The following is an 18,188-nucleotide window of genomic DNA, read 5'->3' on the forward strand; positions in this document are numbered from 1 at the left end:
ATTTCTTCCTGTCACTTCGAGACAAGCACTAGCTTGCCAGCTTTTACTGGGCTAAAAGGCAAAGCTATAAGGGGCATGCTTGGGAAAATGTTTGTGGTTTGCACAGTGCCTTTCCACATCTCCAAAGATTGCCTGGAGATAGGCTGCTTGGATTTCTCTCTGGAGATAGGCTGCTTGGATTTCTCTCTGGAGATAGGCTGCTTGGATTTCTCTCTGAAGAGCAGCAGGCAAACACAGCAAAGTTCCACAAACAGCCAGTTAAGCAAATGACCAGTTAATCTGTTTGTGGTTCCTCTGTGGTGGTGCTGTTGATCGAGGAACGTTATCACAATGTCTGGTTCTAGATGCTGCCAGTGTGCCCAGTTGGTGCCCAGTTTCTGACAGTCCCAGTGTTGGAATGAATGAGTGTGGGAAGTTTAATTTGTGTCTTTAAAAGATCTGTAATCTTCTAATTTTCACTTCAGGCAGTCTTGGGGTTATGAAAGCCCTGAGTTACAAATTTTCGACTTCATGAAGATTTTCCATGAATTTTTAAACAATTTTTTTAAAAAAGCAAGTTAGGCTTTCTTAACTTTGTAGCGGACCTTCACAGGTACGTTATTGTCACGTACCGAGGTACAGTGTGCATGCCATCCATACAGATCATTTTGTTACAAGAGTGCATTAAGGTAGTACAAGGGGAAGCATAAAGTGTTACAGCTGCAGAGAAAGTGCAGTGCAGGAAGACAATAAGGTACAAGGTAGATTGTGAGGTCAAGAGTCCATCTTAGATCTAAAAGAAAATTAAGTTCTACGTCTTCAAGAATTACTAATAGTTTTTAAAAGTAGAATGATTATAATAGAATTATGAGTAGATCTGCAGGGACCAGTCTGCAACAAGTCGGTGAGGTGAATAGGGTGACTTGGAGCTGGCCAGTGTGGATGGAGCTGATGTTTTCAGTGGGAATTGGTGGTTTGAGCTGCAGTGCCGGCTGTTCGGAGGTCTGTACGGGGATGGATTTGCCGGCGGCTGCCGGGATCTTCTGCCAGGTGGGAATGGGGCATTTTCACGTGCCTTGTCTCTTCCAACCCCCACTCCGAGCTGCAACAATCAGGGGGTGGGTGGAGCTGAGGCAGAGCCGTGAGCACTGAGCAGACCCTCACTCACTGACTCAGTGTTAGCGAACATAGTCGAATTATCTTACAGTAGTGACTTGACTTCAAAGGTCCTTCGTTGACTGTGAGGTTTGATGTGACAGATATGTATGAAAGTGCTGTTTGGTTTAAAACATTTACTGCAATGAGCCGGTCACCTGATCCTGTCCATCCAACCTGGACTTCTGAGGGAATGCTGCACTGTCACTGGAACCACCTGTTAGATGAGAAACTGAGTTCCGAGTCAGAGCAATGCAGCAAGGATACAGGCCCTTCGGCCCAACCAGTCCATGCTGACCACGGTGCCCACCCATTTAGTCCCAGTTTCCTGCGTTCAGCCCATATCCCTCCAAGCCCCGCCCCTCCATGTACCTATCCAAGTGCTTCTTAAATGATACTATTGTACCAGCCTCAACCAATTCCTCTGGTTCCATATACTCACCACCCTCTGTGGGGGGGGGGGGGGGGGAAGTTGCCCCTCCGGGCTCCATATAAATTTTTCCCCTCTCACTCTAAACCTATGCCCTCTAGTTTTTACTGTCCACCTTATCTATGCCTCTCATAATTTTAAACACTTCTATAAGGATGCCCCTCTCTCCTATGTTCCAAGGAACAAAGACCTAGCCTGGCCAACCTCTCCCTAAACCTCAGGCCCTCTAGTCCTGGCAACATCCTCGTAAATCTTTTCTGCGTTCTTTCCAGTTAAACCAGGTCTTTCCTATAACAGAGTGAACAAAATTGTACCCAGTACTCCAAGTGCAGCCTCACCGACAACTTGTACAACTACAACATAATGTCCCAACTCCTACACTCGGTGCCCTGACTGATGAAGGCCAGCATGCTAAGCACCTTCTTCACCACCCCGCCTACCGATGATGCTGCTTTCAATGAACTATGCACCTCTACTTCTAGGTCCCTCTGTCCCATTACACTCCCTAGTGCCCTACCATTCATAATATAAGTTCTACGCTGGTTTGACTTTCCAAAATGCATCACCTCACACTTATCTGTATTGAAATCCATTTACCACTCCTCGGCCCACTTTCCTAACTGATCAAGATCTCCCTGTAATCTACGATAACCTTCTTCAATATCAATAACACCTCCTAATTTCGTGTCGTCCGCAAACTTACTGATCAAACCCTGTGCATTCACGTTCAAATCATTTATATAAATAACAAATAACAAGGGTCCCAACACCAACCCCTGCAGCACACCACTGGTCACTGGCCTCCATTCCGAGAAACAACCTTCAACCACCCCCCTCTGCTTCCTACCAATTTTGAATCCACCTAACCAGCTCTCTCCCTGGATTCCATGGGACCTAACCTTCCAGACCAGCCTGCCATGTGGGACCTTCCCAATGGCCTTGCTAAAGTCCAAAGAGGCAACATCCATTACCTATCCTTGTCTTCCTTTTTGGTTACCTCTTCAAAAAAAACTCTAAAAGGATCATCAAACATGACTTTCCATGCACAAAGCCACGTTGACTCCTCTTAATCAGACTCTGTCTATCCAAATGCTGGTAGATCCTGTCCCTCAAATCCCTCCAGTAGCTTCCCCACTACTGTCAGGCTGACCTGCCTGTAGTTCCCTGGCTTATCCTTGCTACCCTTCTTAAACAACAGAATGACATTAGCCACCTTCCAGTCTTCGGGAACTTCACCAGAGGCTAACGATGAAGCAAATATCTCCCCGAGGGCCTCCACAATTTCTTCTCCAGTATCCCACAAAGTCCAAGGATGTACTTAGTCAGCTCCTGGGGATTTATCCACCTTAATGTGCTGTAAGGCTGCAAATACCTCCTCCCTTGAAATATGAATGTCCTCCGAAACATCTCCACATGTTTCCCTTATCTCTTGAGTAACCATGATTTTCTCCTCGGTAAACACAGAGGAGAAATATTTGTTTAAAAATCCCACCCATCTCCTGTGGCTTGAGATGTGGGCAGCCTTGCCAATCTCTAAGGAGACCAACTCTCTCCTTAGCCACCCTTTTACCCCTAATACAGTTATAGAATCTCTTGGGATTTTCCTGAACCTTACCTGCCAGATCCGTCTCATACCCTCTTTGCCCTCCTGATTTCCCTCTCAAATGTATTCTTAATCATTTTATAGTCATCAAGGGATTCGTCCCTGACCTCCTAAACCCAATGTATGCTTGCTTCCTTTTTCTTGACCAGAGCCTCAATACTTCTCGTCAGCCAAGGTTCCCTAAACTTGCCAGGTCTACCCTTCACCCTAACAAGACCATGCTGCTTCTGGGCTCTTCTGCTTTCCCCCAAAAGATCCCTGTGGCACTCCTATAAAGAACATCAGGAGCGTCCTCCACTAGTTATCCCTCAAACAACATCAGGGAAATGGATTACTTCACCAGTACTGGGTTTTGTGAGAGCTTGCTGTGTGCAGTCGGCTGATCAAAATAATATTGATAGCAGGTCAAAGGTACTTTATTGGCAGAAAAACAGGTGTATCTTGAAACACGAGAAAGATTTTTTGCACAGAGAGTGGTTGATCTCTGGAACGTGCTGCCTGGAGAGGTGATGGAAGTCAGATACAATTACTATGTTTAAGAGGCATTTAGACAGGCACCTGAATAGGCAAGGCATGGAAGGATGTGGACTTAATGCAGTCGGATAGGACTAGACTAGATGGGCAAAAGGGTTGGCATGGATGTGCTGGGCTGAAGGGTCTGTTTCAGTCCCACACCACCAGGTTCAAGAACAGCCACTTCCCTTTGACTATTTGGTTCTTGAACCACAGGAGACACTAGATGCAGGTTCTGGAAACTGGAGCAACAAACAATCTGCTGGAGGAACTCAGTGGGTTGAGCAGGCTCGTCCCGCTGAGTTCCTAAGAATCTGATTTATTATCACTGACTTGTATCACGTGAAATGTGTTGTTTTGCAGCAGCAGTACAGTGCAAGACATAAACATTACTGTAAGTTACAAAAAGGTGCAAACCAAAAGGAATGAGTGTTTATGGACCATTCAGAATTCACAACCCTAATCACAACAGTATAGCAACAATATGACCATGTTGCACTAAAATGGACTTTTTTTGGTTCTAATTATGTTCTTTCTTGTAAAAATTGTTATAATTTGTTTTTCTTGTGAATGCTGCTTATCTGATGCTCTGTGCCTGTGATGCTGCTGCAAGTTTTTTTGTTGCATCTGTGCACACATGTACTTGTGCAAATGATAATAAACTTGACTTTTTTTTTACACAAGTGTTCTTTCTATTAACCATTCCTCGTTGCCTCAGTTGTACCCCTGCTGTCCATCCCAAGTGTGAGTATGGTGGTGAGTTCCGTGTTGCAGCCACGACATTTCTCCTACATTATGGATTACTTGAGGCCGTCACCCACTTGCTGCCACAGTCATTACTGAAGGTGGTGTGGTAAAGGGGCAACTGCAAAATCTTTGTCAGAGTCATGACATAAAAACACAAGAAATGGGAGTGGGAGGAGGCCATTCAGCCTCTCGTGCCTGACCCACCATTCAATCTTTTACCTCAGCACCACTTCACTGCACTTGTCCCAATTCCCTTGAGACTTAAAAATCTATTAACCTCTGTCTCGAACGCACTCAGTGACTGAGCCTCTGGGACAGAGAATTCCAAAGCCGTGTCACCCTCTGGGTGAGGACACTTCTCGTCTCGGTCCTGATTGGCTGATCCCTTATTTTGAGAGCATGATTCCTGACATTCACGGTCACCTTTTGGGTTTCAGAGCGGTTGGCCACTTGGCAGGTTAGGATTAGGGTCCATATTGAATCGGACAGCAGCTACAATCCTGCTCCAGTCTGTCCTCATTATGGAGCCTGTTAGTAGCACGTTGCCCTCCTGGCTAGAAGGTTGCTAGTTCAGGTCCTGCTCTGGAAATCTGGGCACCCAGGATCCAGACTGACCACTCGTTGCAAGCTGCTCTCTACAGATCTACTCATTACCCTTAGTATAATCGTTCTAAATCAATGCACTCTGTGCTAACCCAATGTAACTGCACTGTGTAATGAACTGATCTGTATGATTGGTATGTAAGACAAGTTTTTCACTGTACCTCAGTACAAGTGACAACAATAAACCAATACCAACACCAGTGGAGAACCTTTTAGCACCTTTTAATACTTTTAACTCTCCAACCCAGGTACGTTGCAAGAGCGTTAGCCAAAAAAAAACTTGATTCTAACTTTTGAGTTCCCAGCTAACTTTCCCCTGCATTGTCTGTGGACTCCCAGAATTTGAATTCTTAAAACTAACATGATAAGGATCTAATTCACCAAGAAAATCAATTGCTTTGTTTGTGTGTTAGTTAATTTATTGAATGGGAGAGGGATTGGTTTGGGGATGGGGGGGTGTGTGTGTGTGATGCTTCATTCCTGACCCAGCTGACCTCTGGTGACCTTCCTTCCTTGGCTCACGAAAGGGGAAGTGTGTCTGTTTCTCAGTACTGTAACACTGAGCCATCTGCACACATTAAGTCTCATATAATCGCAGCTTCTGCAGAGTTGACCGGGGCAGTGGAGATTTTGGTGTCCCTGGATTGGGAGCATCCAAGACCTGGTGAGTTTTGTTCTTGTGGAATGATGCAGTGTAGAAAGACACCACTTGGCTAGCTATAGAACCACAGCATCATAGTCTTGCAGCACAGAAACAGGCCCTTTGGCCCACCAATTCTCACTGACCATTGGGTACCCATTTTACATTCGTCCCTCTCTATTTCCCATCATAAGGTGGTAAAGAAGGTGTATGGCATGCTTGCCTTCATTTGCTAGGGATGTCGAGTATAAGAGTCAGGAAGTCATGCTGCAGCTGTATAAAACTTTAGTCAGACCGCACTTGGAGCATTGTGCAAAGTTCTGGTTGGATGTGGAGAGGGTGCAGAAGAGGTTTACCAGGATGCTGCCTGGATTAGAGGGTATGAGCTGTAAGGAGAGGTTGGACGATCTTGGGTTGTTCTCCCTAGAGCATCAGAGGCCAAGGGGAGACCTGATGGAGGTTTTTAAAATATAAGAGGCAAAGAAAGGGTAGACAGCCCGTATCTTTTCCCCAGTGTAGAAATGTCAAACGCCAGAGGACATGCTTTTAAAGTTAGAGGGAGGGAGTTTAAAGGTGACATGAGGAGCAAGTTTTTTTTTACATAGAATGATGGGTGCCTGGGATGGGTTACCGGGGTAGTAGTGGAACCAGGCAGCTTGGTGGAGTTTAAGATTGATCATGAATATGGAAGCATATGGATAGTGCACAGGAGGAGGACATTTACTATAAATTGGCATCAAGATTGGCACAACATTGTGGGCCGAATGGCCTGTCTAGTGCTATACTGTTCTTTTTTAACTCCCCCTTGCACCCCAGATTCTGCCATTCACCTACACATGAGGGGAACTTCACGGTGACCAATTGACTTCTTAAACCCACATGTCTCTGAGATATGAGAGGAAACTGGAGCACCTGCATAGTCACAGGGAGAGCGTGCAAACTCCACATAGACCGTGCCGGAGGTCGGGATTGAACCCAGATCACTGGAGAGCTGTGAGGCAGCGGCTCTACCTGCTGCACCATTGTGTTGCCCTCTTAAGCATGATTCATTTAGCCCTCCTTCCCTTGTGCTCCTGCAGTTTTCCCCTTTTTCAAGCATCCAATTCCCTTTCGAAAGTCATTTTGAACTGCGTCCGTGGCCATTTAAGGAACTCGCTGACTGAAGTGAATGCTCCCAGGCACTGGTTACACCACCCCCACCACCCACCACCAACCCCACCCCCCCCCCCCACCCCCCGCACCAGGAACAGTTTCTTGTTGTTTACTCCAAAATATTTAATTATTTTTGTTTTGGACTGCTGCTATCAAATCAACCCTTGCTCCAAGAACAACCTGAGTCTTGCAGCATGGAGAAAGGCTGTTCAGACAACCGTATCCACACTGACCAGTGGGCACCCATTCATGTTATTGGAATTGGTTTATTATTGTCACGTGTACCAAGGTACAGTGAAAAACTTGTCTTGCATACCGTTCATTCAGATCAATTCATTACACAGTGCATTGAGGCAGTACAAGGGAAAACAATACAGAATGCAGAATAAAGTGTCACAGCTGCAGAGAAAGTGCAGTGCAGGCAGACAATAAGGTGCAAGGTCATAACGAGGTAGATTGTGAGGTCAAGATTCCATTTTATTGTACTGGGGAACCGTTCAATAGTCTCACAACAGTAGGATAGAAGCTGTCCTTGAGCTTGGTGGTACGTGCTGTATCTTCTGCCTGATGGGAGAGGGGAGAAGAGAGAATGTCTGGGGTGGGTGGGGGTCTTTGATTATGTTGGCTGCTTTACCGAGGCAGCGAGAAGTGTAGACAGAGTCCATGGAGGGGAGGCTTGTTTTCCATCTTCCAGCAACTTGTCCTGTAACCTTCTATGTCTGGGGGATTCAAGGCCTCATCTTGACGCTTAATTGCTGTCACTGACTCTGCTTCCAGCACTCTCTCAGGCAGTGTGTTCCAGGTACTCACCACTCAGATCCCCTCTAAATCTCTTCCCCCTTGCCCTAAATCTACGTCCTCTAGTTTTATCTACCTCAATCTGTTTTCTGGTTTATCTTCCTCCACTCCTTGTCTTCCTCCTGAATCCTACGGTGACTACCTCCTAAACTGTGCATGTGCCTGCCGATAACTTTGGGAGGATGCTGATCTCCCTCGCTCCAACCTCCTCTCCCATCTGAACATGCTGCACTCTCTGGGGAACACCTCGGCTGCCTTTGATTCTGAAACCCAGCCCAAGTGGTGATGCCTACTGGAGAATTGCAAGCCGTTAACCATTCGGGACGTTTCTGCTGTTTGCCACGTGACGACTGATTGCTTGACAAAGTCTTGGAACTGCTCAGCAGGTCGGGCAGCAGCAATGGAGAGAGGATAAAACGGCTAGGGTTTTGGGTCAATGACCCTTTCATCAGAGCAAGGCTGAGTTAGTTGGAGAGAAGGGGGAGAGAGCAAAGAGAATATTTATGGTAGGGTGGAGAACAAGATTATAGTAGTGCTGGCTGAAAGAAGGGGGTGAAAGTGTAAATGGTGTATCTGCGGGAGTGGGAGGGGAATGAATGAGGTCGCAGAAGGAAAAGGGGAAAATCACCCTGAAACTGAGATACGGAACAATGAAGTTGCTAGGAACTGGAAATAAAAGCAACTCTCTGCTATTCCAAATGCTCTGCCAACTTTGAGTGGTTGATGGCAGGAGTTTCTAAATTTTGGTTCAAGTGTTACACTTTTATAAGGAGGCTTTGACAATGACAATATTCTTAAGTCTTTTCCTCTTGCCATGAAAAGTTGGAATAGAAGATGTTGCCAGGACTGAGTTATAGGGAGAGGTTTGCAAAGCTAGGCCTTTATTCTTTAGAACGTAGGAGAATGAGGGGCGACCTTATAGAAATGTTTTTAAATTATGAAAGGCATAGATAAGGTGGACGATAACAGTCTTTCCCCCTGGGTAGGGGAGTACAAAACTAGGGGGCATAGGTTTAGGGTGAGAGGGGATAGATTTATAAGGGACCTGAGGGGCGGCAGCTTCATGCAGAGGGTGGTGAGTACAGTGGCATGCAAAAGTTTGGGCAACCCTGGTCAAAATTTCTGTTACTGTGAATAGCTAAGCGAGGAAAAGATGACCTGATTTCCAAAAGGCATAAAGTTAAAGATGACACATTTCTTTAATATATTAAGCAAGATTACTTTTTTATCTCCATCTTTTACAGTTTCAAAATAACAAAAAAGGAAAAGGGCTCGAAGCAAAAATTTGGGCACCCTGCATGGTCAGTACTTAGTAACACCCCCTTTGGCAAATATCACAGCTTGTAAACACTTTCTGTAGCCAGCTAAGAGTCTTTCAATTCTTGTTTGGGGGGATTTTCGCTCATTCTTCCTTGCAAAAGACCCCTAGTTCTGTGAGATTCTTGAGCAGTTTTGCATGCACTGCTCTTTTGAGGTCTATCCACAGATTTTTGATGATGTTTAGGTCAGGGGACTGTGAGGGCCATGGCAAAACCTTCAGCTTGTGCCGCTTGAGGTAGTCCATTGTGGATTTTGAGGTGTGTTTAGGATTGTTATCCTGTTATAGAAGTCATCCTCTTTTCATCTTCAGCTTTTTTTTCTTTTTACAGACGGTGTGAGGTTTGCTTCCAGAATTTGCTGGTATTTAATTGAATTCATTCTTCCCTCCACCAGTGAAATGTTCCCTGTGCCACTGGCTGCAACACAAGCCCAAAGCATGATCCAAACTTTCCTACATTCTCACCACAAAATTCAGCATCAGAAGTTTGGAAAGGAACATCTAAACAAGCCTAATGCATTTTGGAAACAAGTCCTGTGGACTGATGAAGTTAAAATAGAAACTTTTGGCCGCAATGAGCAAAGGTATGTTTGGAATAAAAAAGGGTGCAGAATTTCATGAAAAGGACACCTCTCCAACTGTTAAGCACAGGGGTGGATCGATCATGCTTTGGGCTTGTGTTGCAGCCAGTGGCACGGGGAACATTTCACTGGTGGAGGGAAGAATGAATTCAATTAAATACCAGCAAATTCTGGAAGCAAACATCACACCGTCTGTAAAAAGAAAAAAAAGCTGAAGATGAAAAGAGGATGGCTTCTACAACAGGATAACGATCCTAAACATGAATTGACCTGTACGATCGGTTTGTAAGACAAGTTTTTCACTGTACCTCAGTACAAGTGACAATAATAAACCAATACCAATCATTGAAAATCTGTGGATAGACCTCAAAAGAGCAGTGCGTGCAAGACAGCTCAAGAATCTCACAGAACTGGAAGACTTTTGCAAGGAAGAATGGGTGAAAATACCCCAAACAAGAATTGAAAGACTCTTAGCTGGCTACAGAAAGCGGTTACAAGCTGTGATACTTGCCAAAGGGGGTGGTACTAAGTACTGACCATGCAGGGTGCCCAAACATTTGCTTCGAGCCCTTTTCCTTTTGTGTTATTTTGAAACTGTAAAAGATGGAAATAAAGTAATCTTGCTTAAGATATTAAAGAAATGTGTCATTGTTAACTTTATGCCTTTTGGAAATCAGGTCATCTTTTACTCGCTTAGCTATTCACAGTAGCAGAAATTTTGACTAGGGTGCCCAAACTTTTGCATGCCACTGTATATGAGAGGAGCTGCCAGAGGAAGTGGTTGAGGCAGGTACAATAGCATCATTTAAGAAGCACTTTGATAAGTACATGGAGGGGCGGGGTTGGAGGGACATGGGCCAAACACAGGAAATTGGGACTAGCTGGGTGGACACCGTGGTCAGCATGGACTGTTGGGTTGAAGGACCTGTATCCGTGCCGTATTGCTCTATGACTCTGACTCTCATAGTCTGACGTGTGTTGAATCTGGAGAACAGATCTGTACTAATTAACTAATTCTAACCAAAATCTAAAATTAACCAAGATCTGTAGCTAATTAACCTACCAGTGCAAGTTTTGGTGATCTCGGCTGACGGCATTTCCTATTTACGGAAATTTCAGGTTGTGAATGGTTCTTTGAAACCTTGCGTGGCCCGGGAGAGTCTATACTTAAAAGACCAGTTCTGCCGCTGAGAGGAAGATGAACGAGGCAATTTCTTTAAAACTTTATACAGCAGCGTAACAGGCCCTTCTGGCCCAATGAGCCCATGCCGCCCAGTTGCTGTGGTAGGTTTTCTGTGGTCTGGTACCAGTCAGGTCCCAAAAGTGCTGGAATAGAGAGGTTCAACCGGTCCTAGATAAAGCCAGCAGGCTGCACTTTCTCTGTGACTGCAACACTATATTCTGCATTCTGTTTTGCTTTTCCTTTTGTATTACCCTGCTGTGTATGGAATGATCTGTCTGGAGGGCATGCAAACAAAAGCTCTTCACTGTATCTCGGTTGATGTGACAATAATAAAGCAGTTGTCTGTGGCAAGATGAAAACTGAGTTAAGGTTTTTATTACTGCCCTTTGATTTGATTTCTGACACAAACTGGAAAGGCTGGTTATCTGAAATAGTTGAATTTGGTGTCCTGAAGGCTGAAACATATTAAGATGGAAAATTAGATGTTGAACTACATTGGAACGGTACAGGTAGCCAAAGAACGTATACAGTGCATTGCATTCTAAGTGAATGGCTGCTTCGTCTGGAAGGAGTGTTTGGGTTCCTGGGTTATGGGAAGGGAAGGGGTAAAAGGACAGGTATTGCAGCTCCTGTGTTTGCCGTGAGAAAGGCAGTGATTGTTCGTGAAAAGTGAACTAGGGAATTGCAATGTAAATAGTTTTCTCCGAATACTGAAAGGGAAGAAAAAGGGAAGAAATTTCTGGTGATGGAATCTCATTGAGGATGTCTCCATTAGCAGGAGAGTTGACAATGCGAGGGCACAGCCTTAGATAAAGGGGCGTTTTCTTTAAACTGAGGCGAGGAGGAATTTCTTCAGCCAGAGGGTGGTGAATCTGTGAAATTCGTTGCCACAGAGGGCTGTGAAGGCCAGGTCACTTGGTGTATTTAAGGCAGAGATTGATAGGTTCTTGATTGGTAAATGGGTTAAGGGTTATTGGGAGAATGGAGTTGAAAACACAAGATCGGCCATGATTGAATGGCGGAGCAGACTCAATGGGCCAAATGGCCCAATTCTGCTCCTATATCTTATGATCTCATCTTATGAAACTCTATAAATCCTTTTCTTTCAGATACCTATCCAGCTCCCCATCCAAAGCTATAACTGAATCTATCTACTATTATGCCTGGCAATACTTTCCAGTCCTGAACCACTCCGCATTGTAAATAAAAACATTTTCTTTCTACTTTTTTGGACTCTATTTCTCTCTCCTTGGCTACTGACTGATCTGCTGAGCATTTTCTGTTATTTATTTCTGGGATCTGCAGTAATTTGCTTTTGCACCAACAGTCCTTGCTGTACTTGATCATGCGTTTGAATTCCATGGTGAAAGAATCCACTAGGGGTCAGAAGCCAGGTTAGCCACTAAACTCTTGCAAATAGAGGAGACAGTGGACTGCTCTGGTTCCCACAGACCGTAAAAAAAAATTCACTGAGCTTCATCCTTGGAACCAAAAGGCTGCTTTCAGTCCATAAACCAATGAAGCCCTAAGGTTGAAATGTTTAAACATTTTATAAACTTGCAGGTTAACATGGGGGTTAGGGAAGACCCTGAGGGATACCTGGCATTCAACAAGCCCTAGTGTGCACACTTATCAATAATTTCCTAAAAGATATAAATGTCCAACTTGCTTAGTGAAAGTTATGCATAACCTCCTGTTTTAATGTGTTTCTCTACAGGTCAGATACACCCACACAAGTTTCAATATCCCTTAAATGTTAACCACAGATTTAACTGCAAACCAGACTCTTATGATGCACAGACTTACCAGGTCTTTAGCAAAGGTGATTGACCTGCTTGTTTTTTTTTAAAAAACGTTTCATTTCCATTACTGTTTTGCAGCTTTATCAATGTGCCCTGTATCTTGATTAGTAGAACTCTTGCCTCTTCATTAAAGGTTGCAGGCTCAAGTTCCACATGGGGAAGGGTGGCTGATGCTCACTGGTGCGGAGGGAGCACGGTGCTGCTGTGGGAGTACCAGTGTGTCATCCGGGATGATTTTAAACTGGTGTCCCTATCTAAAATTTTGTCCAGATCTTCCTTCCTTTTAGCTGTTAACCATAATGGGGTTGGTTTCAGGATGTTACAGCAACCAATTTTAGCGTGGTCCTAAGATTGTTCTCTGTATGAACCAGTTATCAACATGTAGAACAGGAACAGGCCCTTCGGCCCACAATGTCTGCATTGAACATGACGCCAAATTAAACTAAATCTCATCTGCCTGTACGTAATCCACATCCCTCCCACCCTGCATATTCATGGGCCTGTCTATAAACCTCTTAAATGTCGCTATTGCCACTGCTACCACAGCAGCCTGTTCCAGGCACCCACCACTCTGTGTATTTAGAAAGAAGCTGCCCCAAACGTTCCCCTCTTGCCTTAAATGCATGTCCTCTAGTACTTGACATTTCTACTCGGGCGGGGGGGGGGGGGGGGGGGGGGTTGGGGGGCAGATAAAGACTCTGTCTGTCTACCCTATCTATGCCTCTCATAATTTTATAAATTTCTATCAGGTCTCCCCTCAGCCTCGGACACTCCAGAGAAAACAACCCAAGTTTGTTCAACCACCTTCTCCTTATAGCTCATGCCCCCTAATCCAGGCAGCGTCCTGGTGAACCTCTTCTCTACCCTTTCCAAAGCTTCTGCATCCTTCCTGTTATGAGGTGACCAGAAATGCACACAATCAAACATGGGTTTAGACTGTTATTGGGGGAATGGAATAAACCAGAAGAACTTTTCTCTAGTGTGTTCACATTGTTGTATGTGTATGCATGCGAGTGAGTGTATGTGTCTGTAATTCACTGATTTAGTGATAAATATTGGCCAGGACATTGAGAATTTCTCTACCCTTAAATAGTACTGGAGGATTTATTGTATCCATCTGAGTCACATACACTGCCTGCCCTGACATCTCATCAGGGAGTGCCAGTCTAGATTTTGTGCTGGAGTGGGCTTGAACCCAAAACATTCTCTAACTTGGGATAGTTTGAAAAGGAGAATTGCACTTCTGTTGTCTTTTGCAGCCCTGTCAGGGCATTCTAATATGTTTACAGCCATTGAAGAACTTCTGAAGAGCAGTCACTGTTTATAGAAAATGCATCAAGTAATATGTACACAGCAAGCTTCTGCAAACTGTAACATAAGCAGATCATCTGACTTCTAGTTGAGGAACAAATATTGGTCTTAATAGACGTACTAAATTTATTTTGCGTAAGTACTTGCCTGAACATCATTTTATATAAAAACTTTGTTTCTTTTTCTTTCTGTCTTTGCCTGTTTTTCTGTGTGTGTTTTCTCTCTCTGGTTGCTGTGTACTTTGTGTCTCTTGCTGTGTGCCTCACTGTCGCTGTGAACGTCTGTCCCTTTTTCTTTCTGTGTTTGTGTGTGCGTGAGAGAGAGACTGTGTCTCTGTATGACCCGTTTCTCTGTGTGTCCTTTTTATTTTTGTGTCTGGATGTCTCTCTCCCTATCTAACGATATTCCTGTCTCTGACTGCATCCCTGTGTGTGTCTCTTAATCTGATTGTGTGCATCTCTCTCTCTCTCCCTGTCCTTGTCTCTCTGTCTGTACCTCTGTGTGTGTTTCTCTCCCAATCCAATTATATTCCTGTGTCTCTGTCTGATTCTGTCCCTGTGTGTCTCTCCCTCTGTCTATGTTCCTCTCTCTCTGTCCCTGTGTGTGTGTCTCTGTCCGTGTGTGTGTATGTATCTCTCTGTCTGTGTCCCTGTGTGTCTCTCTCCCTCTCTGACTGTGTCCCTGTGTTTCTCTCTCTCTATCTGTATCCCCGTGTGTGTGTGTCTCTCTGAGTGTGTGTGTGTTTCTCTCTCCCTGTAACCCTGCCTCCTCCCGCGCTGCGCACAACAACACAACCGCCAGCAAAACTTCCCAAGTTGGGGGGAGCGAGAGAACTGGCTGCATTGAAAATCCAGGCATCCCCCTCATCTGATCGGGGAGGTCCAATCAGCACTTGGTGTAGCGGGGCTCCGCCAGTGCGCCTGTCTGCGAGCCTGAGTGTGGTGTGTGTGTGTGTGGGAGGGAGTGCCGTGTGGCCCTCACCTCCCTCCCCCTCCCCCAGCTCCCCCCCCCTTCCCTCCCCCCTCACCCCTCCCGCATGGTGACGGAGCCGCTGGCCGGGGAGCGGGGACCGGGCTTGCCGACTGCCCCCCGGCACATGGACAACTCCGGGCGCTGCAGCAGCGGGAGGAGCCCGGCCTCAAGATGGTATTTCTCTCGCTCTCTCTCCGTGTGTGTCCGTCTGCGGGGCCGGGGCACCTGCCTCTATATGTGGGGAGGGAAGGGGGGGGGGGGGGGGTGAGAGATCTGCAACACTGCGGACTCTGAGCCGGCGATCTGCAAGGTGATGGTCGGTGCGGGGGGAATGAGTTGCAATCCCCCAACCCTCCCCATAGATACAGGGAGGGGAGCAGCCCCCTGATCACACACCCCTTCCCCATGCACAGATACGGGGGGGGGGGGCAGCCCCTGATCCCACCCCCCCTCCCCATGCACAGATACAAGGAGGGGGGGCAGCCCCCTGATCCCACCCCCCCTCCCCATGCACAGATAGAGGGAGGGGGGCAGCCCCCTGATCCCAACCCCCCTCCCCATGCACAGATAGAGGGAGGGGGGCAGCCCCCTGATCCCACCCCCTCCTCCCCATGCACAGATAGAGGGAGGGGGGCAGCCCCCTGATCCCACCCCCCCTCCCCATGCACAGATAGAGGGAGGGGGGCAGCCCCCTGATCCCACCCCCCCATGCACAGATAGAGGGAGGGGGGCAGCCCCCTGATCCCACCTCCCAACATAAGAAAACAATGGGAGACCGCTGGTAACAAAGAGTTAAATTCCTCAGGATGCGGGGGGGGGGGGTTGCGGGGACTGAGCCTGCGCACCAGCGCCGCTCTCCCGGGGGGGGGGGGGGTCACACACGCGGCCCAGTCGGGTCCGGTCTGGGGGATGTGGGAGACAGTAGCAGAGTGGACCCCCCCCCCCCCCGGGGCCGGGTCCCCCTCCCCCCTACAAGGGAACTGCAGCAGCTCCAGTGGGGGTCTCATTCCAGCTCTTTCTCTCTCCCTCTCTCTCTCTCTCTCTCTGTCTCCCCCCTCTCTCTCTCTGTGTCTCCCCCCCTCTCTCTCTCTGTGTCTCCCCCCCTCTCTCTCTCTGTGTCTCCCCCCCTCTCTCTCTCTGTGTCTCCCCCCCTCTCTCTCTCTGTGTCTCCCCCCCTCTCTCTCTCTGTGTCTCCCCCCCTCTCTCTCTCTGTGTCTCCCCCCCTCTCTCTCTCTGTGTCTCCCCCCCTCTCTCTCTCTGTGTCTCCCCCCCTCTCTCTCTCTGTGTCTCCTCCTCTCTCTCTCTCTGTGTCTCCCCCCCTCTCTCTCTCTGTGTCTCCCCCCCTCTCTCTCTCTGTGTCTCCCCCCCTCTCTCTCTCTGTGTCTCCCCCCCTCTCTCTCTCTGTGTCTCCCCTCTCTCTCTCTGTGTCTCCCCCCCTCTCTCTCTGTGTGTCTCCCCCCCCTCTCTCTCTGTGTCTCCCCCCCCTCTCTCTCTGTGTCTCCCCCCCTCTCTCTCTGTGTCTCCCCCCCTCTCTCTCTGTGTCTCCCCCCCTCTCTCTCTGTGTCTCCCCCCCCTCTCTCTCTGTGTCTCCCCCCCCTCTCTCTCTGTGTCTCCCCCCTCTCTCTCTCTCTGTGTCTCCCCCCTCTCTCTCTCTGTGTCTCCCCCCTCTCTCTCTCTCTCTGTGTCTCCCCCCTCTCTCTCTCTCTCTGTGTCTCCCCCTCTCTCTCTCTCTGTGTCTCCCCCTCTCTCTCTGTGTCTCCCCCTCTCTCTCTGTGTCTTCCCCTCTCTCTCTGTGTCTCCCCCTCTCTCTCTGTGTCTTCCCCTCTCTCTCTGTGTCTTCCCCCCTCTCTCTCTGTGTCTCCCCCCCTCTCTCTCTGTGTCTCCCCCCCCCCTCTCTGTGTCTCCCCCCCTCTCTGTGTCTCCCCCCCTCTCTGTGTCTCCCCCCCTCTCTGTGTCTCCCCCCCTCTCTGTGTCTCCCCCCCTCTCTGTGTCTCCCCCCCACTCTGTGTCTCCCCCCCCCTCTGTGTCTCCCCCCCACTCTGTGTCTCCCCCCCTCTCTGTGTCTCCCCCCCTCTCTGTGTCTCCCCCCCTCTCTGTGTCTCCCCCCATCTCTGTCTCCCCCCCCCTCTGTCTCCCCCCCTCTCTGTCTCCCCCCATCTCTGTCTCCCCCCATCTCTGTCTCCCCCCATCTCTGTCTCCCCCCATCTCTGTCTCCCCCCATCTCTGTCTCCCCCCCTCTCTGTCTCCCCCCCTCTCTGTCTCCCCCCCTCTCTGTCTCCCCCCCTCTCTGTCGCCCCCCCCTCTCTGTCGCCCCCCCCTCTCTGTCGCCCCCCCCTCTCTGTCGCCCCCCCCTCTCTGTCGCCCCCCCCTCTCTGTCGCCCCCCCCTCTCTGTCGCCCCCCCCTCTCTGTCGCCCCCCCCGTCTCTGTCGCCCCCCCCTCTCTCGCCCCCCCCTCTCTCGCCCCCCCCCTCTCTCGCCCCCCCCCTCTCTCGCCCCCCCCTCTCTCTCGCCCCCCCCCCTCTCTCTCGCCCCCCCCTCTCTCTCGCCCCCCCCCTCTCTCTCGCCCCCCCCTCTCTCTCGCCCCCCCCTCTCTCTCTCTCGCCCCCCCCTCTCTCTCGCCCCCCCTCTCTCTCTCGCCCCCCCTCTCTCTCTCGCCCCCCCTCTCTCTCTCGCCCCCCCTCTCTCTCTCGCCCAACTCTATGCCCCTCTCTCCTTCTCGCCCCCCCTCTCTCTCTCCCCCCCTCTCTCTCTCGCCCCCCCTCTCTCTCTCGCCCCCCCTCTCTCTCTCGCCCCCCCTCTCTCCTCTCCGCCCCCCCTCTCTCTCTCGCCCCCCCTCTCTCTCTCGCCCCCCCCTCTCTCTCTCGCCCCCCCTCTCTCTCTCGCCCCCCCTCTCTCTCTCGCCCCCCCTCTCTCTCTCGCCCCCCCTCTCTCTCTCGCCCCCCCTCTCTCTCTCGCCCCCCCTCTCTCTCTCGCCCCCCCCTCTCTCTCTCGCCCCCCCTCTCTCTCTCGCCCCCCCCTCTCTCTCTCGCCCCCCCTCTCTCTCTCGCCCCCCCCTCTCTCTCTCGCCCCCCCCTCTCTCTCTCGCCCCCCCCTCTCTCTCTCGCCCCCCCTCTCTCTCTCGCCCCCCCTCTCTCTCTCGCCCCCCCCTCTCTCTCTCGCCCCCCCTCTCTCTCTCGCCCCCCCCCTCTCTCTCGCCCCCCCCCTCTCTCTCTCGCCCCCCCCTCTCTCTCTCGCCCCCCCCTCTCTCTCTCTCCCCCCCCTCTCTCTCTCTCCCCCCCCTCTCTCTCTCTCCCCCCCCTCTCTCTCTCTCCCCCCCCTCTCTCTCTCTCCCCCCCCTCTCTCTCTCTCCCCCCCCTCTCTCTCTCCCCCCCCTCTCTCTCTCGCCCCCCCCTCTCTCTCTC

At 49.2% G+C, this 18,188-nt stretch overlaps 1 protein-coding gene across 2 annotated transcripts in view; it reads left to right on the plus strand.

Moving 5' to 3' along the window:
- The window catches only part of zbtb47b (zinc finger and BTB domain containing 47b), a 214,100-nt gene that overhangs the window by 4,790 nt on the left and 191,122 nt on the right, over positions 1 to 18,188 (plus strand). The window contains exon 1 of one of the 2 annotated variants that reach the window (XM_052015446.1): positions 14,809 to 14,961. The exons of the other annotated variant lie outside the window; for it this stretch is intronic. Coding sequence (XP_051871406.1) covers positions 14,959 to 14,961 — 3 coding nt within the window. The 5' untranslated portion in view covers positions 14,809 to 14,958. Of the gene's footprint in view, positions 1 to 14,808; positions 14,962 to 18,188 lie in introns of those variants that run through there. 2 annotated transcript variants of the gene reach the window in all.

This window comes from Pristis pectinata, chromosome 5 (genome assembly GCF_009764475.1).
Source record: "Pristis pectinata isolate sPriPec2 chromosome 5, sPriPec2.1.pri, whole genome shotgun sequence".
In the NCBI taxonomy this organism is placed as follows: domain Eukaryota; kingdom Metazoa; phylum Chordata; class Chondrichthyes; order Rhinopristiformes; family Pristidae; genus Pristis; species Pristis pectinata.